This window comes from Mauremys reevesii, linkage group 5, assembly GCF_016161935.1.
Source record: "Mauremys reevesii isolate NIE-2019 linkage group 5, ASM1616193v1, whole genome shotgun sequence".
Taxonomy (NCBI): domain Eukaryota; kingdom Metazoa; phylum Chordata; order Testudines; family Geoemydidae; genus Mauremys; species Mauremys reevesii.
Window position 1 is genome coordinate 106,745,223 of NC_052627.1, and position 27,453 is coordinate 106,772,675.

Sequence of the window (27,453 nt, forward strand, 5' to 3'; positions counted from 1 at the left end):
ACATGGTTACCATGTTGTCCATTATAATGATGTATTGAACTTCATCATAAAATTGATGCAATTTCAGAATTTGAGTGCATAAATGCAGTTAGTTTTTTAATAATCATTTAAATTTAACATGGCTGAACATTTTCGTTGAAAATAAGATTTATAATGTGCTGATGCAGTATTTAATTATAATAATGCAAATGCTGTGATTATGATGGTATAATATACTCTACAATCATTATATGCAGGAGTAAGTGCTCACACATATACAACTTTTACTGTCACAAATAACTTCTCACCTCATCCCCATTTTTATTCATCGTCCTCACTGACCTCTAGTTATGGAGCTTGACACCTAAATTTTCCTGTATGTACAGTCCCCATCCCCCACTCTGAGGGTATGGACTTGTGCTTCTTCATGAAAACTGTTCCATATGTCATCTCAGTGCTTCAGGGAAGTAATCCTTCAGGTTAAGCAGTCACAAAATGTGAGCTGAGACTCCTTGGAAGTTGTGAGGGTTGTACTGGGTGGCTGTAACATCACAGATGCCTGTATGGTCCCAGGATGAACTCATTGCAGCCACCAGAAGGCATAAGCTTGCTTGCTGATTCACTGTGCTATGAGAAGATTGGCCAACCCCTTTACCTTATACCCATTTGTAGTGTAAAATCTTTATAAACAAAACCCTTCAAGATATATGCAGTAGACTTCAACATGAGAACAAAATTATGCTGTCCTACCTCTTGTTTACCCCTTCTTGTGTTGTCATCGCTTCGTTTTTCTCAGCTTACTTTTGGCTTCGATGATGCAAGTAGATGAGCTACATTTAAGCCCACATGGACTCCATTGAATTCTATGGGCACAAGGTTAGCAAATCCAGGGTCTTGGATTGCAAGCCCTTTAGGAGAAGGAATACATCTTTTATTGGTTTTTTAAAATACAATGCACCTCTGCAGAACTATATAGGTAGTAAATAGTAAAGTTGATGAGTTAGGATTAAGTTTCACTGGTATGCGTTGTTTCAAGAATTAGTAACATAAAACAAAATAAAAAAGATAAAACAAGACTCTTCAGCAAGCTAGATCTATATCTAGCTCACAACGCAGTTGTTAGACAGCCTAGCTACTCTGCCAGTCAAAAGACAACCTAGTTTCATGGATCAGTTTTATATTCAAAGTAGTCTTTGAAGTTTGAGCTATTCCTTGAGGCAGGGACTGTCTGTTATGATGGGTTTGTGCAGTGCCTAGCATAGTGGGGTCTCTATCCTAAGTGGGGCCACTGGGCACTACAGTAATACAAATAATAATGCATTCATTATTGTTGTTAAACAGTTTTTCAAAATAGATTCCCCAAGAGTTAATTCTGACTTCCTTGGTCCTGTGCTGAAACTGGGCTCGCCCAGCCACTCACAAAAGCTGACATTGCCTCAGATTTTTTCCTCTATCTGCTTTCCCTTCAGGACTGACTCTTGCATCTTCTGCCTTCTCCCTCCCTTCCTCCTCCTCCTTCCCCCCCCCCTCGCCAAAGCCTTTCCTTCTTTCCTCACTTCTTTCAATACTTTAAAAACATTTTCGCAACTTTTTTCTTTGTTTTTAATTTTTAAAAACTTTTTAAAAGATCAACCTTTAAAAATACTTTCATTTTCCCAGATAGCACTGCAGGCTCCACAGACTGTTTCTGCTTGCTGGCAGTGGTAGGCTGGACAGTCTGGGTTCTAGTCATTCAGGAGATGAGAGGAAGTTGCATGGCTTTTCTTCATAACACTTTCCACTCAAACGTTCAGCACAAGCACAGAACCCCAGCTGGCACACCCCAAAATTATCCAGGTCACTAGGGTGTAGCAGCTGTCCTGCCAGAACCATCAGTGGGCTCCACCACACCTCATTCCTTCCCCACTCATTCTTCACCCCTGCTACCAGAGCAGGAACTCTCAGGAAAAGTGCTGCACTGTGTAGGGCTGTATGTGGTAGAGATGAGAAGTGTGGGAATTGCATAATACCCAGATTGAGCACTACCTTGCTCAGGAAGATAAATCAGTTATCTGCTTTACAGGGATTAACTCTGTCTCTTGCCTTAAACATCAGTCTAGGAGATTGTCTGTGTGTGTTGTATATTTTGTTTAACATGTACCCAAGGGGTTTGAAGTCACAGGCATCTACTATGGCCACTCCTTTTCCACTAATGCAGGCTAACATTCGTGCCAGTAATAATCTTCCTCATTTCTTAACACTTACTTTGACTAAATAGCCATATCCTCATTTCTTGCCATTTATATATAAACAATGTATAATGGGTAGTTATAATTGTTTATATGTCAAAGGACAGAGAACGGAGGAATGGCTAGTATCGAGTAGCATTGTAATTTTCAGGAAAGGCAAAAGTGCCAGCTGGTGATCACAGTTGCTAAATGAATGATATGGTCCAAACATTTGATGCAAGCTCATTTATGGAGCTGGAGAACCTTCATGTGGGACAACAAAACAGTTTTATTTTCATATTTGAATCACATGGCAATTAAAATAATTACAATAAAGTGAAGTGCTGGTAAATATTTTGTAACTTAAGTCTTTAAAAACACCCACAGTTCTTGTTCTCTTTTAAAGACACGAGTTAGTGTCTACATTTTGCACCTTATTATGCTAGACAAGCACTTTTAAAGAGGGGCGCACACAGGAAAATGCCCCGATAGAAAATATGCAAAGACAAACAATTTTGTTGTCCTCCTCAATATTTCTGATTGCCTTTTGCAAGCTGGAATTGTCTCACTGCTGCCTGTCCCTTTTAGCTATCAGAATTTTGGCATGATGAGTTTTGCAGCATGCACATAAGCTGTACTTAAGGCTATGTTAACAGTCCTGATAATGTATCTTCTAGGTTTCCTCTTCACTCAGAACAGTACCAAACGCAGCATTAAAGAGCGGCTTATGAAGCTCTTGCCCTGCTCGGCTGCCAAAACGCCATCTCCTGATATTCAAAGCAAGTTTTATTTTTCACTTGATTTTGTTTTTAGGTTTGCATGTGTCACAAGTTGTACATTTTAAAATTATGTTATTAACTGCTCATTTGGGAGACAAGATATCTGCTAATGACTCAAATGATCTACTGATGTTTCAGAGGTAATTCTGGACGAGTATGTCGACTCTCAGCATTTTTATCCTTGCTCAAATTGATGTCAAGGTGTCATTGCCATGAACAGCTGCTGTGTATTTTTCCTCTGAAAGCTAATTAAGAATTAGGGAGACAAGATGGGTGAGAACTTTTTATTGGACCAACTTCTGTTGGTGAAAGACAAACTTTTGCGCTTATAAGTTTGAAATCATCCTTTCACCAATATAAGTTGGTCCAATAGATGATATTACCTCACTCACCTTGTCTTTCTAATATCCTGGGACTAACATAGCTACATTAACCCTGTAAACAATTAAGAATTAATTCACTGGATAAAGGAAATGCTTGGTCTGTGTGTGGGACAAAGGTGTTAATGGTTTTTAAACTGCCATTTATGGCCAGCCCATAGAACAATACCAGTATAACTGGTTCTGGGGGGAAGCAATTGTAACTACTTAACAGTGAACTGCTTTGGAGGTAACACTTTACAGTGTATGTGTGAGAGAAAGAGATAATGAAAGAATTATCTGTGAAATAATAATTCTGTGAAAGAATAATTGCTCAGCCCCACCTCATCCTGGTATTGTATATGGGCTAAATTGAATAGAGGTAAATCCACTTTAACAACAATAGGATCTTCCTCTATAAATTGGTTAACATAATAATGGGTTTAAGAGTAACTTTTTGGCCCAATTGTGAGCTGGTCAGGAAATGTAGACCTGGGAGTCCCCTTTGCCAAGCCCATAATTTGAGAGTTGCAGAGCACCTACGCTGGCCCTGGTGTAACTTTAAGCAGCCTCAGGGGCTATTCCAATTTATAATAGATTTCCACACCTACCAATGGGCTATTCTGGCAGCCCAAAATTGCTGGAGCACTGAGCACTCTCTCTGTGCTTCCTCCCACACAGAGAGCTTGCCCCTACACTGGGGAAGGAAGTGATACTGTAAGGCAGGGGTGGGCAAACTTTTTAACCTGAGGGCCACATCTGGGTATGGAAATTGTATGGTGGGCCATGAATGCTCACAAAATTGGGAGTTGGGGTGTGGGAAGGGGTGAAGGCTCTGGCTGCGGGTGTGGGCTCTGAGTTGGGGCCAGAAATGAGGAGTTCTGGGGAGCGGTGAAGGCTCTGGCTGGGCGTACAGGCTCTGGGTTGGGGCTGGAGATGAGGGGCTAGGGGTGCAGAAGGGTGCTCGGGGCTGGGACCAAGGGGTTTGGAGGTGGAAGGGGGATCAGGGCTGGGGCAAAGGGTTGGGGAGTGGGAGGGGGTCAGGGGTGCAGGCTTCAGGTGGCACTTACCTCAAGCAGCTCCTGGAAGTAGTGGCATGTCCCCTCTCTGGCTCCTACGTGGAGGTGCAGCCAGAAGGCTTGGCGCACTGCCCTGTCCGCAGGCACCGCCCCTGCAGCTCTCATTGGCCAATGGGAGCTGCGGGGGCAGTGCTGGGGGAGGAGGCAATGTGCAGAGCCCCCTGGCTGCCCCTACATATAGGACCCAGAGGGGAACATGCCACTGCTTCCAGGAGCTGCGCTGAGCCATCCCCTGGCTGGAGTGCCAGAGCGGGCCAAGCCCTGGACCCCACTCCTCAGCAGCAGCTTAAGGGCTGAATTAAAACATCTGAAGGGCCAGATGTGGCGCCTGGGCCATAGTTTGCCCACCCATGCTGTAAGGCCATTATGCTAGTCCTGTGCCACTTAGGAAAACCCTTTCTGATGGGTGGAATTCCCAGCTGGAGAGTGCTGGAATGCTTTCTTGCCCCTTTGTCATAGGAATACAGGTCTGTTGCAACTTACGCGCATTTAACATGTGCAATTTCAGCTTTACACTGAAGGGCCGGAGTCCGGGAGGCATGCCTCAAGTGGAAGAGGCGTGGTCTCAAGATTTAAAGGTTCTGGGGCACCAGCTGTGGCTGGGAGTCCCAGGGCCTTTAAACCACCAAGGGGGCTCCCAGCTGCAGAGGTGGCTGGTAGCCCCTGGGGCGAACTAAAGGGCCCGAGGCTCCAGCCACCGTGGAGCTCTGGGCCCTTTAAATGCCGCCCCGGCCCTGCCGCCGGAGCTGCGGGCGGGATTTAAAGGGCTTGGGGATATAATTTTCAGTATACACGGTTTTCGCTTTACGCGATAACCGCAGAACGGAACCCCCACGTAGGATAAGACTTGCCTGTAGAACAAAGTTTCCAGAATGCAGCACAGAATCAGAGGCTGTGACTGTTGTATGGAGCTTGGGTAAGAAATCTAACGGTCAGCATGGAAAGGAAAGGTTAAAACCAACAATTGCAGATGGTGTGATACTCAGTTGGAGGTTACATAGTATAATGGGAGAGGATAGAAAGTTTATAAACAAACTGGAGGAAACAGACAAGAGACAACAGAAAAGAGAGAAATAAAATCAAGTGAAAATAAGCAAAGATTAAAAACCATAAAAAAGAAAGAAAAAAGGGAAAACAGATTAGGGATAAAAAATAAATAAATAAAAAGTGGCAGTCAAAAAACCCAAAAAGATAGGAGAAAATAGTTAGAGGTTTAATGCAAAGAGGAGGAGAAATAGGTGGAGGTTAAGAACAATTAAAAGTGGAAGTTAGGTTTGGAGTTGATAGAAAACCTTTTACATTGTATTCATTCATAAGTTGTCTCACTACAGACTGATCCTGAAGTGTATTACTCACTTGAGTAGTCCCATTTAAGTCAACAGGAGATAATATGGTCCAATGGATAGGGCCCTAATATGAGTATCAGGAGACTTGGGTTTCATTCTTGGCTCAAAAACAATGACGAGTCCGGTGGCACCCTGAAGACTAACAGATTTATTTGGGCATAAGCTTTTGTGGGTAAAAAACCCACTTCTTCAGATGCATGGAGTGAAAATTACAGATACAGGCATATATATAATGGCACATGAAGAGAAGGGAGTCACCTCACAAATGGAGAACCAGTGATGACAAGGCCAATTCAGTCAGGGTGGATGTTGTCCACTTCCAATAACTGATGAGGTGTCAATACCAAGAGAGGGGAAATTGCTTTTGTAGTGAGCCAGCCACTCCCAGTCCCTATTCAAGCCCAAATTAATGGTGTTAAATTTGCAAATTAATTGTATCTCTGCAGTTTCTTTTTGAAGTAAGTTTTTTTTGTTGAAACATGGCTAGTTTTAAATCTGTTATTGAATGTCCAGGGAGATTGATGTGGTAACATACAAAAGCCTGTGGGAGACTGTGATACTTGCCCATCTTTACAAAAAGCTTTGCGACCTAAAGCTGAAAAGACCTGAACATTGGTATTAGTCATGACTATAGGTTTGCAATTTAAGTTGTTTAGAAAGCAACCTTTCTGTATACCTGTGAAGAGCCTAGCACGCTTTTTGCTGCTATATAAATAAAGCTTCTGTTTTTCAGGGTTTATTAATTTCATTTTTCAGGGGTCATTTTTAGCAATTTTTGAGGTTTTTTGTAAATGTCCAAAAATCAGGGAGTTTGGGGGCTTTCTCTGTATGTATGGTAATGAGTAATCTCTTTGTAATGTTCCCTAGTGTGGTTTAGCATGTACTATTTCAAACAGCAGTATGTTAAAGTGCACTGGGGAACCTTTAGTGTCTAGCAGGGTCTACATAGACCAATTAATGAGTAATATATTACTGTGCTTTAGAAATCACACTCCCCTAGTTCACATTACTGCTCCATGGAGACCAGCCCTTAGATACAAGTAATGATTTCCAGTGTTTATTGGATAAATATTGATTTTGGTGGGAGTTTTTGTATCAGGATGTCTTTCAATGTTTATCAGTTAAAACCTAAAATTATAAGCCCTACATGCAAGTAATAGTAATCTGCCCTCCCCGCAATAAAATAGATTGTTGCACAAACAATAAAAAGTATTTACAAACAAGTTTTTTAGCATGAGACTTGCACTTGCTTGCTAATAAATGGTGTTGTCCACCAAGTAAGGCAAGTTGAAGTAAAACTTACATAGAAGTTCACTGTATTTGGGAACGGAATATTAAAAAGGGAACATGGAGTCAGTATATCGCTTTGTACTTTAGTTAGTAATATAGCACTAATTTTAAGTGTCAAGGCAACTGAAGACACCCATCATCACTATTTATTATCACCTTTTGACATAACTGCTATTTGGTTTGGCCAGACAGCATTCCAGAATACTAGAAAGAAAGTGAGCATTACCAAAACATAATTTGTTTTGTGCATTGTGAACTCTTAAGTGACTGTAAGGGATATAATTTCAAAACAAGTACTTGATTACCATAAACACAGGCATGCACACAATTATGTGCGTGAAATCTTAATTTCTTTGATCAACTCAGATAATATTGCATGGAAAATAGATAGATACTTGCATGCATAAAGGCCCCAGTTCAGCATTCTATCCCTGTTCAGCAAAACATTTAAACATCTGCTTTATTTTAGCTATGTGCTTAATTCCCATTACCTTTAATGCAACTTAAACTCAGGTTTAAAGTTAAGTACACATCCTTGCCAAGTCTCTGAATTTTTACACTAGTGACATGCTTTTGGATGCAGCTGGAGCCATTCTTGCAATGACCCAAGAAGCTCCAGCCCTCTGATGGGTTGTTGGCCTCTTAGGGCAGAGTAACAAGTCAGAAATGCTGCAGACAGAGCTCTCTCCCACCCAAAGTATTCTCACATGAGCAGGGAGGGAGCAGAAAAAGCCCAGCCAGCTCAGGGTGACTCTCCTTCCTCCTTTGACCAACCGGTCCTTCTACTCTGTCACTCTCCCTCTCCCTACCCTTCTCTGCAGCACCCAGCCTGGGAAGGGGTAGAGTAAAGTGAAGAGCTGGGGGAGCTGCCCCCACAGCCTGGAAGAGGGAGAAGAGATCCCACTGCACTGCCCTCCTGGGCATGGGAGAGGACCAGAAGTGAGGCTGGGGAAGTTGAATTGATGCTGGGAGTAGAACTAATATGGGTGGGCCGAAGTAATGGGCTGAAGGCCGGATAGGAGACGAGTAAATGTGGGAGTGATTGCTTGTGCAGCAGGGGCCAAAATCACCTGACCCAGTACATTTGGGGGAGAGGGCCACATGAATTGTCACACAGTGAGAATAGGTAGGGAAGTTCAAAATCAAGACAGATTTTGTTCCCTCACTCCCACTCCCCCAAAAAACCAACACAAGATAGTCTTTCTTTAAAAAAATCTTACGAATTTTTGGGGTCATGGTTGGCAATACTTAAATGCTTTGCTGAATGAAGTTGGACTTAAGTACGTGCTTAAATGCGTTGCTGAATTGGGACAAAATTGAGGGATGATGTACAGAAAATAGGTAGTTATTGTGCATGCTGTCTGGAGAGGCTCACAAGCAAGAATATCAACCTCAGACAGTCTGTGAAGAAGCAGGCCACAAACCCCAAACTGGTTATGAGTTCTATACTTCGATTTGATCAACCAAGTAACAAGTGTAAACTCCTCAGGTAATATACATGGAGTCACAGACAGTCCCCATTGGCATTTCGGGCTATCTTGCCACTCAGGCAAGGTTGACTTTGTGATAGAACATAAGAACAGCCATACTGGTCAGAACAAAGGTCCATCTAGCCCAGTATCCTGTCTTCTGACAGTGTCCAATGCCAGGGGCCACGGAGGGAATGAACAGAAGAGGTAATAATCAAGTGATCCATCTCCTGTCGCCCATTCCCAGCTTCTGGCAAACAGAGGATAGGGACACTATCCCTGCCCACCCTAGCTAATAGCCATTAATGGACCTATCCTCCATGAATGTATCTAGTTCTCTTTTTGAACCCTGCTATAGTCTTGGCCTTCACAATATCTTCTGGCAAGGAGTTCCACAGGTTGACTGTGCGTTGTGTGAAAAAAAACTTCCTTGTATTTGTTTTAACCTGCTGCCTATTAATTTCATTTTGTGGCCCCTAGTTCTTGTGGTATGAGAAGGAGTATATAACACTTCCTTATTTACTTTCTCCACACCAGTTATGATTTTATAGACCTCTATCATATCCCCCCTTAGTTGTTTCTTTTCCAAGATGAAAAGTCCCAGTCTTATTAATCTCTCCTCATATGGCAGTCGTTCCATACCCCTAATAATTTTTGTTGCCCTTTTCTGAAACTTTTCCAAGTCCAATATACCTTTTTTGAGATGGGGCGACCACATCTGCATGCGGTATTCAAGATGTGGGCATATCATGGATTTACATACATGCAATATGATATTTTCTGTCTTATTATCTATCCCTTTCTTAATGATTCCCAACATTCTATTCACTTTTTTGACTGCCACTGCACATTGAGTGCATATTTACAGAGAACTATCCACAATGGCTCCAAGATCTCATTCTTGAGTGGTAACAGCTAATTTAGACACCATCATTTTATATGTACAATTGGGATTATATTTTCCAATGTGCATTACTTTGCATTTATCAACATTGAATTTCATCTGCCATTTTGTTGCCTAGTCAACCGGTTTTGAGAGATCCTTTTGTAGCTCGTTGCAGTCTGACTGGGACTTAACTATCTTGAGTAGTTTTGTATCATCTGCAAATTTTGCCACTTCACTGTTTATCCCTTTTTCCAGATAATTTATGAATATGTTGAATGGGACTGGGCCCAGTACAGACCCCTGGGGGACACCACTATTTACTGCTCTCCATTCTGAAAACTGACCATTTATTCCTAGTCTTTGTTTCCTATCTTTTAACCAGTTGCCAATCCTTGAGAGAACCTTCCCTCTTATCCCATGACTGCTTACTTTGCTTAAAAGCCTTTGGTGAGGGACCTTGTCAAAGACTTTCTGAAAATCTAAATACACTATATTCACTGGATCTCCCTTGTCCACATGCTTGTTGACCCCCTCAAAGAATTCTAGCAGATTGGTGAGGCATGATTTCCCTTTACAAAAACCATGTTGACTATTCCCCAACAAATTACGTTCATCTATGTGTCTGACAGTTTAGTTCTTTACTATAATTTCAACCAGTTTGCCCAGTACTGAAGTCAGGCTTACCGGCCTGCAATTGCCAGGGTCACCTCTGGAGTCATTTTTAAAAATTGTCATCACATTAGCTATCCTCCAGTCATTTGGTGCAGAAGCTGATTTAGATGGTCACTTGACACAAGAGATCACAAAATACTCTGAGGTTACTCTGAGTCCCAAGGGACCAGTCACTTACCCAAGATCAATTGGTACCTTTGATCACACACCAAAGATAGTGCTTTAGCCAGTCCTGTAACAAACTAACTAAAGGTTTATTAACAGGGAAAAATAAATGAGTTATTTACAAGGTTAAAGCAGGACACACACACACACACACGTCTTAAATTCTAAATGATGATAGAACTTCTATAATAAGCAAACTTTATATGTCTTTTAGGGCTAACCCAAGCTAAACAGTTGGGGAATCCTTGTTTATGCTTATGAATTCAAGCAGTATAGGAATAATAAGCTTTCCTCAAACAACATTTTTATTTCCTTCCCCCAGCATTCAAGCTGTGATGGTACCTTTTTCAGGGCTGTGGAGGAAGCAGTCAACAAAGTCTTTTGTCCACAATGGCCTCTCTGATGTCTGTAGACCTCAAAGATAATACCACTTGTGGTGAACTGGTATTTCACACTTGGTAATTCTTCTTCTGTGACTGTGGGGGCAAATATTTATATAGTTACAGAGCAAATATTTCAATATTCCCCTATACCATGGGATACAGATATTATAAGTAGGATTTATACATGCAGCATCCTACAAGCATTCCATAAAGTCTAAACATTAGATACCTACATAATAACTAAACATTACATACATACATAATATCTGTTTTAATTATACTAACATACAGGTGAGCCAGATTGGTCTCCAGCTATGTATTTGTCAATGTTCAGGGAGGCCCAGAGCCTTGGCATGAGCTGGCATCTGGTCTGCCAGCATCACACCTGCGCTTGAATGCTTTACTGAATTGGGGCCAAAAATGTACCAAAAATGAATAGTTTTTGTGCATGCAGATGCTTGATAGCAATATATACATTTGGATTTTATGTACGCAAATGTGTGCATACGTAATTTGGGGCGCACAACTTAGTGCCCAGCTTTTGGAAATACTTCTCTAAATGCCACTGTTTAAAGAGTAAGTTTGTGTGTTTTATATTGCTGTTAACCTTTTCCCTCATTTGGTGAACTGAAAAATTTTCAAAACGTAGCTCATCTGGCAAATAGTTTCTGAAACCAGTGTAAAAAAACCACTTAAAAATAGAAAAGCATTACAACTGTAAGAATACTTCACATAAAACTTTAAGGGGTAAATGTGTGCCAGTTTCTCTTTCTTAGGTCATTTAATATCTATCCTGACATTTCCTGTAGAAAAACCAATTAAATACTTTAAGTCCTTACACTCTAGAATCTAGAGAATTGATATGGGCGGTTTTAACTTTTCATTAATGCCGCTATAATTATGAGCCCTTTGTATATAAATACATGTACTTTCACACAGTTTCACTGCATATTTAAGAATGTAGGTTTTCTGCCTCAGGCCAGGTCTACATTCTAAACTTACATCAGTAGAACTACATTGCTTGGGATGCAAAAAATCCACACCCTTGAGCGATGCAGTTATATCGACCTCACGCCCAGTGTAGACAGCACTCTGTCAACAGGAGGGCTAAGTAGCATCTTCACTGAAGCGCTAAAGCAGCATGGGTGCACCAGTGCTGCTGCACCGCTGCAGCGTTTTAAATGTTTGAGTGCCTTCAGACACCAATTTGTGTGATTCTGTAGCCAACATCTGGAAAAAAAATTAAAAAGGTACGGTATACTAAATGTAACGCCAGATAAATAATATTTCTGAAATACAGCATTTTCAATCAGTGTAATTTGTTCTTTGTAAAGAAGTCTCACTATGGTCTTGTTTACTGAGAAGTTATTAGTATAAAAGAATACAGAAATACAATGTGACAAGTGTATTAGACTAAATTTCTTATTAATATGGAACCATCATCACCACACTATTGTCTAATATAATTTGATGAATCATTAAAATGCAATATACATTTTTAGTGTTAAAGAAAAACCCAGACAGTGTTCAACATTTCAGTGTCTGTGTTTGCCTCTTGCCTTACCATTTACTGTATAGATGAATTGATCTTGTATTAAAGCTAGTAAAGTCTCTTTAGGCTGTCAAATTGTTCACGAATGGCTGCTTAGAGTGTGCATTTCTGGCAAAAGTCTGTAAGTGCCTAAGGTATGGCCTATTTAAATGTGTAAATAGTCATCAGGACATAAAGTACTGGTAACTTTTCAACAGTCGCTTGTTCTCAGGTTGATTCCTTATTCCATTTAATCTAAACACTAAATTTGACATGTAATTAGTGGAAGATTTCAATAGTGTGAATGCAGGTGACCTTTAAGGCCTGGCCTTTTCTTCCATTGAGATAATTAGTAAATATAACATTCCTGTATAGTATAGATTAATTTTTACATATAAGGGAAAGATTTGTTTTTATGCAAAATTATAATATTTGTTCAAAAATAAGTCCTTGTAGTTTGGGGGTAGGGAGGCACAAAAGTAGCCTTTATGTTCTCCATTTCTTGGCCAGCTATGTGCCAGCCCCATCTTTTAGGGTTCATTTGTCAAGCTTTTCTGTGCTACCATGAGGACTAGAAACTTACTTTGTTTGAAAAAGGAAGCTGAAGTTCTCTTTCAATCCCGTGATTCCAAGAATTGGGCTTTAAGAAAATGACCACATATCATCAGATTTATGATAAAATTATGAGTTAGCTACACCGATGATAGGCTGAAAAGTGGAATTTCTTAAAGAACTTTATAAACAGTAAAAAAAAAAGAGTAATAAGTAACAGCATAAACCTCTAAGGAAATCCTTGGGTGCTGCAAGAAGAATTTTTTTGTCTTCCCTGTGAGTAAAATGCCCCAGAATGGGACTATTGGGAACCATGTTGTTGAAAATTTCATCTTCCAGATGAAGAGTAAAATTGAGGCATACCCTTGTGTTCACTGAAGATTCCTTGGTACTAGTGGTATTCTACTGAGTATGTTGGCTAAATTTTAAACAGGGCGATGTTTTTATCTGTTGTGTAACAAAATTACTTCTATAGGTTTGAATGACTATGTCACTGTTCATTCCTCTTTATAGACACTCTTGTGTAATGGTGCTGACACAGATAAGTAATGGCTTGGAGAAACCAAAAATGCAGATTCCTGAAACCCAAACACATGCTTCTCAGGGTCCTGTTATAAAATGTGGGAGTTTTTAAGGAAAAGACTGGATCTGCTGTTTGATACTGTAAAGTGTTGTTATGCCACTGGAAGAATACAAAAGTCCTGCTTCTGAGGAACTTATCATGTGATCCTTAGCCATATTCTGCACCCTTAACTTCCACTGAAGTCAGTGATTGCTCAGCACCTTTGACAGTCAGACCTTTAATGATCAAACTGACATTTATTTCCATGTAAGCAGCATGAGGCTGTAGAAGTCCTTCTACTGAATTAATTCCTGTGCACAATCTTTATACTGCAAACGAGTGTAAATAAAATTTGATTTTTGTAAAAATGTATCACTTAGACTTAGACCTTGCATGACAAGTTCCAGCAAATTTTCACAGGCCATTTATCAGGAAAATTAGGGTTTGTAATGCAAGTGCTTACAAACTCCTGAATACTGAATGGCGGAGCTTACTGGTTCTTGTATTGTAAGAATGCAAGATTTAATTTTCAAATGCAAATTGGAAGATTTGAATTGCATTGGGGAGAAAAAAAGCCTTTAATTTTTAATTGAAAATATTCTAATCTTCAGTGTGCCGTGCATAATCATTGTCATAAACCAGGGTAGCATGTTACTGCACTAATTGGATATAATGGCATCTATAAATAAGTGATCTAAGTAGAACAGTTTTTTGCTTCTTAGCAAGAAAAATCTTTCTGTATACAATGAGAGCTGAAAAGTTTTGACACGAGCATCTTCAATATATAAAGTCAATATATGTAGAGAATACAGACAGAACATCTAGACAAAGGAGCAGGCTACAGTGAAGATATAAACGCCTGATGAGAATCAACTTTTGATGTCCCATACTGTTTCTGTCCTGCATCACTGACATCCTATTTGAATCAAATCACAATTTCTAGAACAAGCCTTTGTCACCATCATGATGATAATGGATCCTAAAATACTGGAGTTATATTTTGGAATACAATTCCTTTCCTAAAAAATCTACTGAGGTAGTAACTTTTTATTCTAGGTGTATTAGGACCTTAGATATCTTGCACAAGTGTGTACTCCTAGCATCACACAATTTAAAAGGCCAAAATCATCCTTCATTTATTTCTATGCAAGCCCAATGACTGTAAAGGAACAGAACCAATCAGCCAAATCCTAGGCCCAGCTGCTACTGAGCAGGTAGTCCTCAGAAACTGCAGAGCTTGATTTGGCATCCAAACTATACCCAACAACTTGCAAAGAGTCTGAGCATAACAACTAATTTGCTTATAATAGAACAAATTGCACTCATCCTCATCTTTGATAGGGAGATGAGGCTTGCAGAGACACTACAGATTCCGGCATACAGTAATCCATCTCTGGTCTGAACAGAGGCTGCTCAGAATGAGATGCATCATTGTATCCTGAAAGCCTTAGTCTGTGTGTACCTCATTTCAATATTTCAGATGTTGGTGGCCACATAGTACATGGTATCTTTTGGCTGGATTGGGGCTTGGAACCTGCCTTTCAGCTACCCTTGCCATAAGTCTTACCTCCAAGGCATCACCAAATGAGTTGTGTCTGATGTTACAAAATATTTTTTTTAAAATATCTCTTTGAGGCAGCGATTCTGGAAATGACACCAAAAGCCTGGCAGCACAAACCAGATGGAAAAAAAGAGGAATCTTGGGCACTAGAGCTGGATAAACAATTGCTTGCAAATAAATTATCTAATGAAGGTCGCCGTTGTGAATCATTCTGAACAGGATTGTCATTCTTGAAAGGATTTTTATTTCTGTGAATTAATTCTTTATCTATAGGTAGTCGCTAAAGACTTCAGACATTGGCACCTAAATCACATAATATTATTTTTACTTCACGACTGGATGACTGAAATGTTTGAGCAGAGGAATAATTATGAACAGTGAATAATGAATACTCTTGTTTGCACACAAATACCCTTATTTCCGTGATAATGCTGGTGTTTATATAAAGAGCTGCCATTCCCCTAAGTACAGTGAATGCAATTTTTTCCATGCAAATGTTCCAGAACAGTGGCGAAAAGAGGGCATGAGCATAGCTGAAATGATCAGCTGTTTGAAATGTGAACTAATGTTTGTGAACACTGTTATTACAGCTCTATCTAAGGTTACCATAGCAGCTGAGCACCTCATAATCTTAAATGTATAATAGCCCTGTGAAGTATTCACATTTTGCATATGGGTTTCTGAAGCACAGGAAGACAAAGGGACTTGCCTGAGGTCACATAGAAAGGTCTGCAGTGAAGCAGAGAATTGAACCCTCATCTCCCAAGATCTCAGCTAGTGCCTTACACATTGGACCATCTGGTGGACACCAAACATTTCCAAAGCTATTCGCATTTTTAAAGCATGTTTTTCTTCCTTTCCTCCTCCCAAATTCTTCTTTAAAAGTTAGATCTTCTGTTCTAGTGCCAGCAGCACTAGAAGACTTGGCAAAACAATGCAATTACATTAAGTGGTACAGCTGAGTTTATAGTAGTCTTGTGTGTGTTTATATATTACAGGGGATGTGCTGTTTTTTAAACTGGGGTTTCATTTTTATTGTTTGGTTGAAATCAACGTCCTGATGCCAGATTTCAGCCTGGCAGCTGGAAGTCACTGTTATAGCAAATGTCAGAACAAAAAATGGCCTGGCAGTGAGAGCTTCCTAAAGTGTAACACTACTTAAGCAGTGATGAGCTGCCAAAATACTAACAACCGGTTCCCTCCTCCTCAACCCATGAGGGGGTCATGCCCCCCCCCGGGACTCCTGCCCCATCCAACCCCCCCCGTGTTCCTTGACAGCCCCCCCCGGGAGCCGTGCCCTATCCACCCCCCTTCCCTGTCCCCTGACTGCCCCTTGCCACCCCATCCAACCCCTTCTCTCATTCCCGATGGCACCCCGGGACCCCTACCCCATCCAACCACCCCTTCTCTCTGTCCCCTGACTGTCCCTGGAATCCCTACCCCTAAGTGCCCCCCACCGCCCCATCCAACCCCTGCTCCTTTCTGACTGCCCCCTCGGGACCCTTGCCCCTGTTCAATGCCCCTGTTCCCTGCCCTCTGACTGCTCCGACACTAATCCACCCCCCCAATTCCCCTGCCCTCTATCCAACACACCCTCCCTGCTCCCTTACCATGCTGCCTGGAGGTGGGGGCCCAGCTGGGCTGGGGCTGGGACCGGAGCCACCCAGCTGACGCCGGGGCCGGACCTGGGGGCCGGGCAGGAGCCGCACTGCTCGGCCGAGGTCGGGGCCGGGCAGGAGCTGCGCCACCCGGCCGAGGTCGGGGCCGGATCCGGGGGCCGGGCAGGAGCCATGCCGCCGGGCCAGGCTGGGGGCCAGGCAGGAGCCATGCTGCCCCGCCCCAGGGTCTGGCCGCGACCTCACCGGGCGGCGTGGCGCCTGGAGCCCTCCTCCCGCTGGCACCCCCGCCCTCCAGCCCTGGCCCCAGGTCAAGCTCACCTGCAGGAAGCCTCTGCTTTCTTCTCAGCCCTCCCAGGCTTCCCACGGGAACAGCTGATTCGCGGGAAGCTGGGAAGGGGGAGGAGAAGCCGGAGGAGCTTCAGAAGAGGAGGCAGAGGCGGAGTGAGGTGAGGTGAGCTGGGGCCGGAGGAAGGGTAGGGAGCTGCTAGAGCTTTTGTTAAATTTAAAAGCCCTTTTGGAACTAGTTGTCCCTCCAGGAACAACCAGTTCTAAACGGGCTTCTAAATTTAACAACCGGTTCTCGCGAACCGGTGCGAACCGGCTGCAGCTCACCACTGTACTTAAGTAATATGTTTTAAGAATGTTTGATCATGGAAAAATAGATTTAATAACATTTCCCAATAATACTGTATGGGCATTGGGCCTTCTGAACCAACGATGTCTCTGCATTTTGTGTTTTGTATGAGCTAAGAATTGTTATGTATGTTTGTTTTTTGTTTTTTGGCTCAGATTACATATATATAGAGGGATCAACTGTTACACTAGAACAAGGTAGTGAGTTTAATAAATTTGTCCCTAGAACACTACAGAAATTGCACTGTGCTGTGATTTCAAAATACCGTGAAACTTTTTTTTTTTTTAAACATGTCTTTTGCTGGGATCAGCGGCATGAAGCAACAATACAAGTCTCAGCACAGTATTTGTCGTGTAAAGGCCTTTGCCGCAATTTTATTAAACTTTTTACTGTAAAACTTTAACTCAAACAAGTGAATCAAATGGTTATCTGCCAGTTCTCACTCCTTGTAATCTGATGCTCTGCTGGAAGCCTTGAAGGTCTACAAGTGCTCAAGTTGGCAAATCCCCCAACTAGCTTCCCACCCATGTAAAGACAGGACTATCCAGGAGGCTACCTTGTACCTGTATACATCAGTAAGGTCTACCTCAGTTATGAAACACCAACCCAGTGATGTCTTACAGAATTCCCCAAATACCACCTTGGTCTTTAGGACAATAAGCCAACACATACATGCTCCAGCCCAAAGCTGCAAACCCCCATTCATTAACTAATCAATGGGTTAGACAGAAGATTCCTGTAGCTAGATCCTGGTGACAATGCTACTTTGTGAAACTTGAGTTATTTTTGCTATCATAAAATCATAAGCATTAGAGACAGAAAAGGACCTATCCGGGAGGTCATGCATAACCTTCAGGATTCTCCCTTGCTGTGCATTATTATTATTTAATGTTTATATTATGGCACTGTCCAGGCATGCTCATCAGGATTGGGTCCTCACTGTATGAGGTGCTGTTCAACCATAGAAGTAGACACAATCCCTGCCCTAGTGAATTCACTATGTCCTCTTTCTTCAATGTTGTAAATGCCTTTTTCCTAAAGACTCTAATTTAATATTTCTGTTTATGCAATGAGCAGGTATTTCTGTGTCACGTATATTCTTGTTGAGCTTTATTTCTGTTCTGTAGACAGTGTAGAAGATGAAATGGAAATAGCCACCGTGCGGCATCGGCCTGAGGCTCTTGAACTGCTGGAAGCACAGAGCAAATTCACAAAGAAGGAACTTCAGATTCTGTATAGAGGATTCAAGAATGTAAGCACTTTCTTTCTGACTTTATTGTCACCTTAAGCAGCGTGCAACCCACAACAAAATCAGAAATGGTATATGAATGGAATGCATAATAAAAGTGTTTGTGGGTTTAAATAACAGGATACTATGTATCTGGTCAATTTAGCAAAATCAAAAAATACCGTGTTTGCCATAAACAAGATAAGATGTTCAAGGTATGCATAAGCTTGACTGTTCAATTTGTAGGAGGTTTTTATTGTTGGTGGTTAAGTACTGATAGATGTTCTCTAGATATGCAAAAGTTTGCTTAATGAGAAATAAGTCCATGTCAAACTCTGGATAGAAAAACATCAGAAATTTGGCTCAGGCACCAAGTTATGGTCCTTATCTCTACAATAGACTAAATCACAAACCTAAATCTGAACATCTTCAAACTGTGTGAAAGTTTGGAAATGGGTTTGGAGGTAAACTGTGCAGCTTAAGCCCATCTCAAAGTTTAATAGATGTAGAGTTTTAGAGACAGAAATGGAGAAATGTAAAGAAGAGTGGTTAGACCGTAGACTCATATTCTTGTTCTCCTAACTATCCCATTGATTTGCAGTGTTATTTTTAGCAAGTTATTTAACCTCTGTTTGCATCGGTTTACTCAGCAGGATGATACTATCTACCTCACAGAAGTAATGTGAGGTTTAATTAATTAATGTATATGAATCGTTTTGAGATTCTTACATGAGTCACTATGTAAGTTCAAACTTTTATTAATGTTCCTAAGTGGTCAATTGTTGTAAACCTTAGTATGAAACAGGTAGTGGCTGTAGCCCTGATGTACAATTTTTTGTGTTTCTTTGTGAATTTCAAATAGGTTTCTTTTACATTCACTGGATTACATAAACTGTCCTACTACTAGCTATTTGAACATGCACAAATTAGTCATTTTTAACCAAAGACATGAGGCTTGTTTCTCCACTGTCGTCTTGCACCTTATTTTATCATTTAAACCTGTGCAAAGTGGTTATAAAACAACATCAGATCAAAATGGTAGTATTTTGCACAAACTGAATCAGAGGGAATTACATGTGCATCTGAAAGCAGTTATTGGCCCACAGAGCTGAATGAAGTTATTTCTGAGTCTAAACCCTTGAGTGTTTACCAGAAAGTATCAAGAGGTGTGTTTTTTGTTTTTGTTTTTTGTTTTAGATTATTTTATGAATGTTTTTATATGACATTATATGTAATTAACATTGAGCCAAGATCCTTGATTTTAAATTAGCTTGAATAATATGAACTGGAGTTGTACACCAGTAATCAGTGAGCAATTTCCAGTCAAGTCCTGTGTTCAGATGAATGCAAAAATATATGCAGCCTTCTTTTATGGCCCTTTTGATCTAGTTTTTCTTTTGACCTTCACTTGACATTTACTATAAAAATGAAATATAAGAAGTTAGATGCAGTACCACTAATAGCATACTGATAGCACAATGACAAAATGAAGTAGAATAATATTTTTTTAATGGCAGGCACTTGGAAGAAACAGTAAACCTTACAGATTTCAGCTTTCGGATAATCTATAATGAAAGAAGTCTAGCTGAAATTTCTTCTTAAACAAAAGGTTTTCACTGAAAAATCCAAATGCAAATAAAATACAGTCAGACCCTTAGGGCATCCTGACTGAATATCATTCCTGACACCAATGGGTATCTGACATTGGTATTGTAGTGATTAAGAGTGATTGCTGTTAGCTTTCCAACTTCTTTAGATAACTACAGAACATTCCCTTGTTCTTCATAGTATTCTCTAGCTATTGCAAATCCTGAGGTAATGTTCTCTAATTATCTAAGGCATAATTGGAAAGGTTTTAAGAGCTGTAAGGTAGGCAAATTGAGGCTCCCTATATGTTTCCAAAAGAGCAGTTTCTAGCTTTTTGAGTCTTTTTGTATCTGAATATTTTCTTGAATGTAGAAACATGTATGTAGAAAGTGTTGGTTATAAGGAAATATTATGAGGATTTTCAATAAAGCCTAAAACAGGCGTTCCATCCCTTACTTGTTTTCCCCTTTTACATTCCAAGATGCATCAGCTAGGTTTTATCATGGTAATACATCCTTCCTCAGATATTTCATTCCATTATCGTCCATGATAATCCAAGAGATGCAAGTTTTGAATATCTGGAGTTAATGAGCATGAGCTGCAGTTTTTCTTTATTCAGTTTATAAACTGAATAAAGAACTTATCAGTTGTCTCCAAAACTGCTGCAATGGATATTTCGGTCTTACAGACTGTTAGGAAAGTAACATCTGCCACAGCAACAGAAGCTAGCCAAGCCACAGAATTCAGAACTGGATTCTTTCCAAAGTTCACAGTTGAATCTGGGGTTTCGTTTTTATACATTGTAGTAATAAATTCTAGCTGCAAAGTTTGGTGTTGGGGCCAAAGATCCCCAACTTCCTCATAGCATGAGTGGATCAAGTGCACCTCTACTACACAGATATCTTGCATGTACTGAGCCACAAATATTTGTCTATTCTATCATCCTTACATATTTTATCAAGTGGAGTTCAAGCAGCCTTAGCAGGTACTGGACACCAATGTTGTCGTCAGAATGCTTTTGCAAATTTGACTCAGGATGTTTTAGCCCTTGTGCTGATTGGCTGTTTGTTCCAACCACATCCTACACAGTCTTTGTCTCACTCCACCTGCCCTCCATGTTCTCCTTCTTCCTTGTCTGCCTCTTCCCTCCTGCCCCATCCCCCTTACCTAACTCCCTTCAGTGACCCTACTCCCTTCCTTTCTTCCCCTTTACCAGATCTCCTCCTAACAAAACCATACACACAAACAAAAATGTGGCACCAGCATGACATTTGCAAACCATAAGTCTGGTTCTTTTCATTTCCCCACCCCTTGTCTGTCGTGTATACTCAGGGTTTGCCTGAGTGGGAAAGTTATATTGGTATAAGCTAAGCTGTGAATTTAAATCAACATAATTATACCAATGTAAACCCCTCCACCCCAGTGGAGACTCTTATTCTTATAAAAAGGAGATGGTGCCTTTTTCAGTTTAATTTATGTTGCTTGTGGAACCTACGTAGAGAGAAGGTAAGTCAATTTACTTACCAATTCTATGCTATAGAATCCCTCTTCCTGACTTAAAGTATTTGCAGAGACCATGAATTCTTATCCTTGCAAGAGCTTGATTTACTATAGGAACCCTCTAAATACTAAAAGTTGAAATTGTAATAGGATTCACTTTCTTTTTCTTCTTAGGAATCCAGTACCAGCCTTTGCCATAAGACAGTTATGCACACATACAATTAATAATTTCAAATTCCTTTTTATGAGTAACATTCCAAAGATAAACCATTACAGCACAGCAGTTACAATGTACCCTGGTGAGACTAACATCACTAACTAGAGATTTCTTGTTTTCCTTTAACATGAAGAATATACCACAGTGCCTAGTCCCTTACAAAATAAATACAGGGATAGGGACGTCTGACAATCTGAGATCTTCTGCTTCCACCTCGGCCCACCCTAGGTATTATAGTGACAGTTAAATAAAACATTTAGTTGTACCACATAGCCAGTTGTTTCAGCATCCACATAAACAACATCAAATAAGAAAGAAAAAACCTTGGTGATAACTGTAGCTGTGTGCTCACACACTCTCTCTATTTCAATGATGTAATAATACACCTCACAAAGACATTTGGCCTCCGATCTGCAGTTCCTCCTTTATACTGTTTTTCCAGTCTCAATCGCACTGACTTCTGAAAAATTACAGGACGCTGTATTGAGATCCAACCCTAGGATGACCATATTTCCCAAAGGGCCTAAGCTGCTTGCCTGAGCCCTCCCCCCCCCCACCCTCTTTCCCCATGCGGGGCTGCTGTCGCTGCTCTCCCAAGCTCTGACTGTCCTCCTCCTCCTTCCCCTGCCCCCCCCCCCGCAAGGCTGGCATCGCTGCTTGCTCGAGCTCTGTCTCCCCCGCCCCATGCAAGGCTGGGGCTGGCATTGCTGCTCACTCGAGTCCTACCTTCCCCTGCCCAAGCCCTGTCTCTCTCCCCTGCCCCCCACACATGGCTGGCATCACCACTGGCCCTCCTGCACGTTCTTCCGCACCTCACTCTTTTGACAAACTTGGGAATTTGTTCCATTTTCTTCTGCCAACTTAATCAGTTGGCAAGAACAATGGTCAAAAAAGTTGGGATGGCCAGGATAGGGCTTAATAAAGGGACTGTCCTGGCCAAAATGGAACAGTCTAGGTTACCCTGGGAAGCTCTGTCTTCTCCCTGCATGCACAGCTGGGCTGGATCTGACTGGTGTTTGCTAATTTTGTAACCCTGCCAGAACTCACTACTGATTGACCAGGACCTTCTAGCTTCTAACTAAGGGGTATGTGTGTACGTGCGGAATGTCGGCCCTTAGTGCAGCCTTCCACATTAGCTTCCAGACAGCTGCTGGGTACGGTTAACAGCTTTCTGCACTCCCTTTAGAGTGCTGAAATAGCCTAGCAGCTACTTCTTTGCAGTCACTCAAGGCTTTATACTTGGTTCCTGGGAATGTTTCCATATCAACTCAGAGCAAGTAGAAGCAGCAGCTGTAATTATAGCAATATGTGTTTTTGGCTGAAATTCAGGAAATAAAAAGAAAAAGGGATTACATTTGGGAACGATTTTAAGGTAAACCCAAAATAACCACTCTTATACCAGAATAAAAGTGTTCCTGCTGAGGTTTATACTGGTAGAACTATAACTATTTAACTAAACCAGTATAAATGGTGAAAGTTTCCTGTGTAAACAAGCCCTTGCATTGTAAGCACTTAGAGTACTAGATAGTCCCTTCCTCAGTCTTTGTACAGTGCCTCACATGACCAGATCCCATCATCAGTTGGCTTCTAGGCACTACCATAATACAACTGATGATAATATAGTAATAATAACAACAAAGCTGGGAAGGAATAGAAGGGGATGAGACTCCGAACAGCCACCATATATTTATGACTAATATGATGATAAATATAACATGAAAAGTTTTAATTAAATCCTATTGAAATCCATATTTGACTAGAACTTGTAATAATATTAAATGCCTTTTGTGCATCAAAAATCATGTACTGCATATGAAAAGTATAATTGTCTGAATTTTCAACTGCATTTTTACTTTATACAGTACAGTTCTCTCTTTGTATGTCTGTTTATCCAAATGCTCCAGGAGGGAATAAGTCATTGGGTCCCAGTCATGACAGAAATAAAAAGTGATATTCTGTATAATTATGTCCAGTGTATGCAGTGTATGCCTGCACAGTTCTGCTTCAGTGTAGACGAGAAAGATGATATCTGAATCAAGTGTTTTTGTAATGTGCATGACATTTAAGAGGTTTGGGCAATTACTTTGTTGTTGTTGTTTAATTAAAAACTAAGTAAGCCTTCAAGGACATTTTAATCAATTGGATTTCCTTATGCAAGCAAATTACATTGAACTATATAATGATCAGCCGAATTGACATTCTCTCCATCACAGCACCTATCATAGAATAGTTCATGCAGTAGAAGCAGAAAGTCAAGGAATGAGTCTTTCAGTTTATGTGGCTGCTTGGATGCTTTAGAGAGGGTTACCCTGGTAGAACATCACATCTGCTGCAATGTTCAGGAGAGAGCAGTAGAGGACAATTGTAGAAAAGCAGCCAGAAGCACTCATTTAGCTTTCTGGGGAAGGGTTGTTTGGGTCATGGCCATGGCCACTAGGGCAACACTTAAAGGACAAGAGGCGAGAGATGAAAGGAAATGTGATGCGAAGGGGTGGGAGATGATCCTTTCGATGTGATAAGAGCTATGAAAAGGATAAGCACTATGGGAGGGCGTAGGCTTGTGTTCAGTAATTTAGAAATTTTAAAGCTTTTACGTTATTTGAAAAAATGGGCTTAATGGAAGTCTCAGACTTCTCCAGGCTCCAAAGATTTTCCCAGCATTCTGGCTTCACAATCTTCCTGGAGTGTTGTTGATGGATTGTTGGTCAGCTACCATCACAGTGGGGCTCCTCCATTTTCTATTTGGCTTCTTGTCATCCCATTTGTTGTAAATTGAAATTGTGATTGCTGCAATCATTAACCTTTCAAACCAATGGCTCTGTGGCATGCCTAGTACAAATGGCACTTCACAGTAAATTGCCTAGACTATCAAGCATGCACTCAGCATGTGGACTTGCTTTTTCTTTTGTCTATTAATAAGTCTCTCACAGCTTTAAGCCACTGCACATTTCTCTTTTAAAAATACTTAGAGCTGGACTACGCTGGAAACTTGCATCTGCATAACTATGTGTCTCAGCAGTGTGACAAATCCACACCTCTGAGAGAGATAGCTACACCAACCAAACCTGGTGTAGACAGTGCTACGTTGATGGAAGAATTTTTCCATCAACCTAGCTACTGCCTCTTGGGGAGGTCGGATTACCCCTCCCATTGCTGTAGTGAATGTCTACACCAAAGCACTACAGTGGTACAGCTGCAGCTGTGCTGCTGTAGCAGTTTAAGTGTAGATATAATCTTAGATGATGCCTTTGTCACACAAAGGATGTTCCTGTGCAAAACTTAAACATTAATGACCCTTTAATTTGGTCTATTGTTCTCATCACAAATTCTATTGTACTAATAAATATCTCAGAAGACTAACAGGCGTTCAGGGAAATGTGGATAGATTTTAGATGTGTGTGACTATTGAAACATATGCAGGTTAGGGGCCCATACACCCCCCCACCACCACCCCATCCTTGTACCATGGAAAATGTGAATTGATTCCTTAGTCTCTGAAACTGAATAGAGACACTTTTATGAATGAGGGACATTTAAATAGTTACCTTGTGTATTTATATTTTCTGAGACTTTTTTTTCTAAGACACCTTTCATTCAAAGTGCTCATATTGCTGTTAATAAGTATATAAATCAGGCACATACAGACAATATGTTGAAATTCAACATAGTGTAAATTCTATTGTGATAAAGATATTTAACTTGTACACTTCCCCCCCGCCCCCCCAAAAAATTCAAAAGCATGTAGATGCGCCCCCTGTCTTGGTGCAGCCTTGCTGATAGCAGTGCCCATTAGAGTGCTCCTGCGCCCCACCAACTCCTCTGTAAGTCCTCTCCTCAACAACTCTACTGTAAGACTTGGGGCCTCCAGCCAAGTGTTATAAAAACAGTCTCCAGTTTGTTCCATCTTCATCACACCAGCATAACTCGAGAGCTGAATGTTTATCTGAATGGTCAGAAGGTGAAGCATGAAGTAGAACCGACCTATCTAGGTGTGACCTTAGACTGCACACTGAGTTACTATGCTGAAGAAGACAGCAGCTAAAGTTAAGATGTGCAACAATCTTCTAAGCAAACTGGCAGGTTTGTCATGGGGTGTTCATGCTCCAACTTTACGGACGTCCGCTCTTGCCACCTCATATTCTGTGGCGGAGTACTGCGCACCTGTTTGGAGTCGATAATCACACATCAAACTGGTGGATAGGCAGTTATATGCCTCTATGCGTATTATCTCCGGCACCCTGCATCCGACTCCATTCCCATGGCTTCCAGTTCTGAGCAATATTGCTCCTCCTCATATCAGACAAGAGGTTGCCAGTAGCAAGTTAGTGGAGAAAGTACACACCAACCCAAGCCTGCCACTGCACAATGACCTTTTTAAACCACGAGTTGCACATTTGCTGTCATGTCGCCCATTATGGTCTCATTTGCCACACCAGGATGTTAGGGCGGAAACACTCTGGCGAGAGGAATGGATCTGTTATAATCCCCAACCAGTCCCTTGTTGCTGACCCCACAATTTGCCCACCTGGTTTTGACCTGCCCTGGCACCAGTTGTGTCTGCTGAACAGGTTCCAGACCTGGCAAGGTCTCTGTGCAGCCAACCAGTATTGCTGGGGCCTTTGTGACAGCCCTTTGTGCACCTGCGGTGTAATACAGATGATGATGCACATTGTCAATGAATGCCTGCTGACTAGGTTCAGCAGTGGCCTAGAAGAACTGCATCACGCCACTGAAGATGCCATCACTTGACTAAACGACTGTGCACATGCTAAATAATAAATACCAATTCCTCCCCTCAGTATTCGAGCATGTGCTGAAGGTGTGGCTATAAAATGGGTCGTGTTGCCACCTCAGTTCGTTCCAACCGTAGCAGTCAGACAGATCTCATGGATCCATAGCGTTGAACAAGGTGCCTTACTTACTCAAACCATGTTTGTTTGATTAGTTAGATAGTGTTTAGTGCTTCATTTTAATGTATATTAGGTTCCTCTTCGAGTGTTTGCTCATGTCAATTCTATTGTATGTGTGTGCGCGCCCCTGTGCACAGCCATCTGAGATTTTGCCTTAGCTGTATCCATCAGGTCAGCAGTGGTACCCTCTGGAGTGCAGCACCTGCCCTATGCCCTCTCAGTTCCCTCTTACTGCCCATGATGGTTGGTTGGAGCACCTTTTCCCCTCGCCTCGCAAGTGGACAGCAGTTCTCTCTAACGCTCCTTGTTAGTGTTGTATATAGTTTGTTTACAGTAGTTAGTCAGTAAGTAGGTGTTAAGTAGTGTAAGTTAGCAGGACTTAGCCCTGGGCTGGGGCATGCCCCATCCTGGGTTTTAAGCCTTGTTCTGCCTGCAATAGGCCTATGCCCATTATTGACCCTCATAGCAGCTGTCTAAAGTGCTTGGGAAAGTCACATGTGAAGGAAAAGTGTCTCATTTGCAAGGACTTTTGTCATAGAACTCAAAAGGAGTGCGGCACTCATATAAGGACCCTCCTCATGCAGGCTGCACTTTGCCTGGCATCGGAGCCTTCCCACTCCAACTCTATGCCCAGCACCTCAGTATCAGTGCAGAGTGTACTGCCGGCACTGCTCCTCTTCGCCGGTGCCCAAGAAGTGTCTAAAGAAACAAGGCTCCCCGGCACCGAGCAAGAAGAGTTAAGGGGCATTGGGCAAAGGACCTGTTCAGGCTGCCCACCCACTCTGGAGCCACAAGGGGGTACCTCTCCAGCTGGACCCCCGCAGCTCTCCTAGAGATCCAACTCCCTGGAGCAGTAGGGAACCCAGGCACTTGGCAGGGCCATCGACATCTGAGGCCCTCCTGGAGGCTCTGGAGCAGAGACCTCTCCCGGCACTGCC

The 27,453-nt window shown here is 41.6% G+C and overlaps 1 protein-coding gene and 1 long non-coding RNA gene across 14 annotated transcripts in view; one reads left to right on the forward strand and one right to left on the reverse strand.

Moving 5' to 3' along the window:
• The window catches only part of KCNIP4 (potassium voltage-gated channel interacting protein 4), an 819,764-nt gene that overhangs the window by 706,109 nt on the left and 86,202 nt on the right, over positions 1 to 27,453 (forward strand). For 10 of the 13 annotated variants that reach the window (XM_039540958.1, XM_039540954.1, XM_039540960.1 and 7 more), the window contains one exon: positions 18,201 to 18,325. In XM_039540958.1, coding sequence (XP_039396892.1) covers positions 18,218 to 18,325 — 108 coding nt within the window. In that variant the 5' untranslated portion in view covers positions 18,201 to 18,217. Of the gene's footprint in view, positions 1 to 15,505; positions 15,622 to 15,685; positions 15,773 to 17,228; positions 17,271 to 18,200; positions 18,326 to 27,453 lie in introns of those variants that run through there. The other 3 variants (XM_039540961.1, XM_039540963.1, XM_039540959.1) reach the window with 3 other exon arrangements.
• Positions 753 to 26,216, reverse strand: LOC120406315. The gene is made up of 3 exons (XR_005599219.1): positions 26,131 to 26,216; positions 10,574 to 10,707; positions 753 to 887 (listed from the first exon to the last, which is right to left on the reverse strand). It is a non-coding gene; the product is annotated as an uncharacterized LOC120406315 (long non-coding RNA).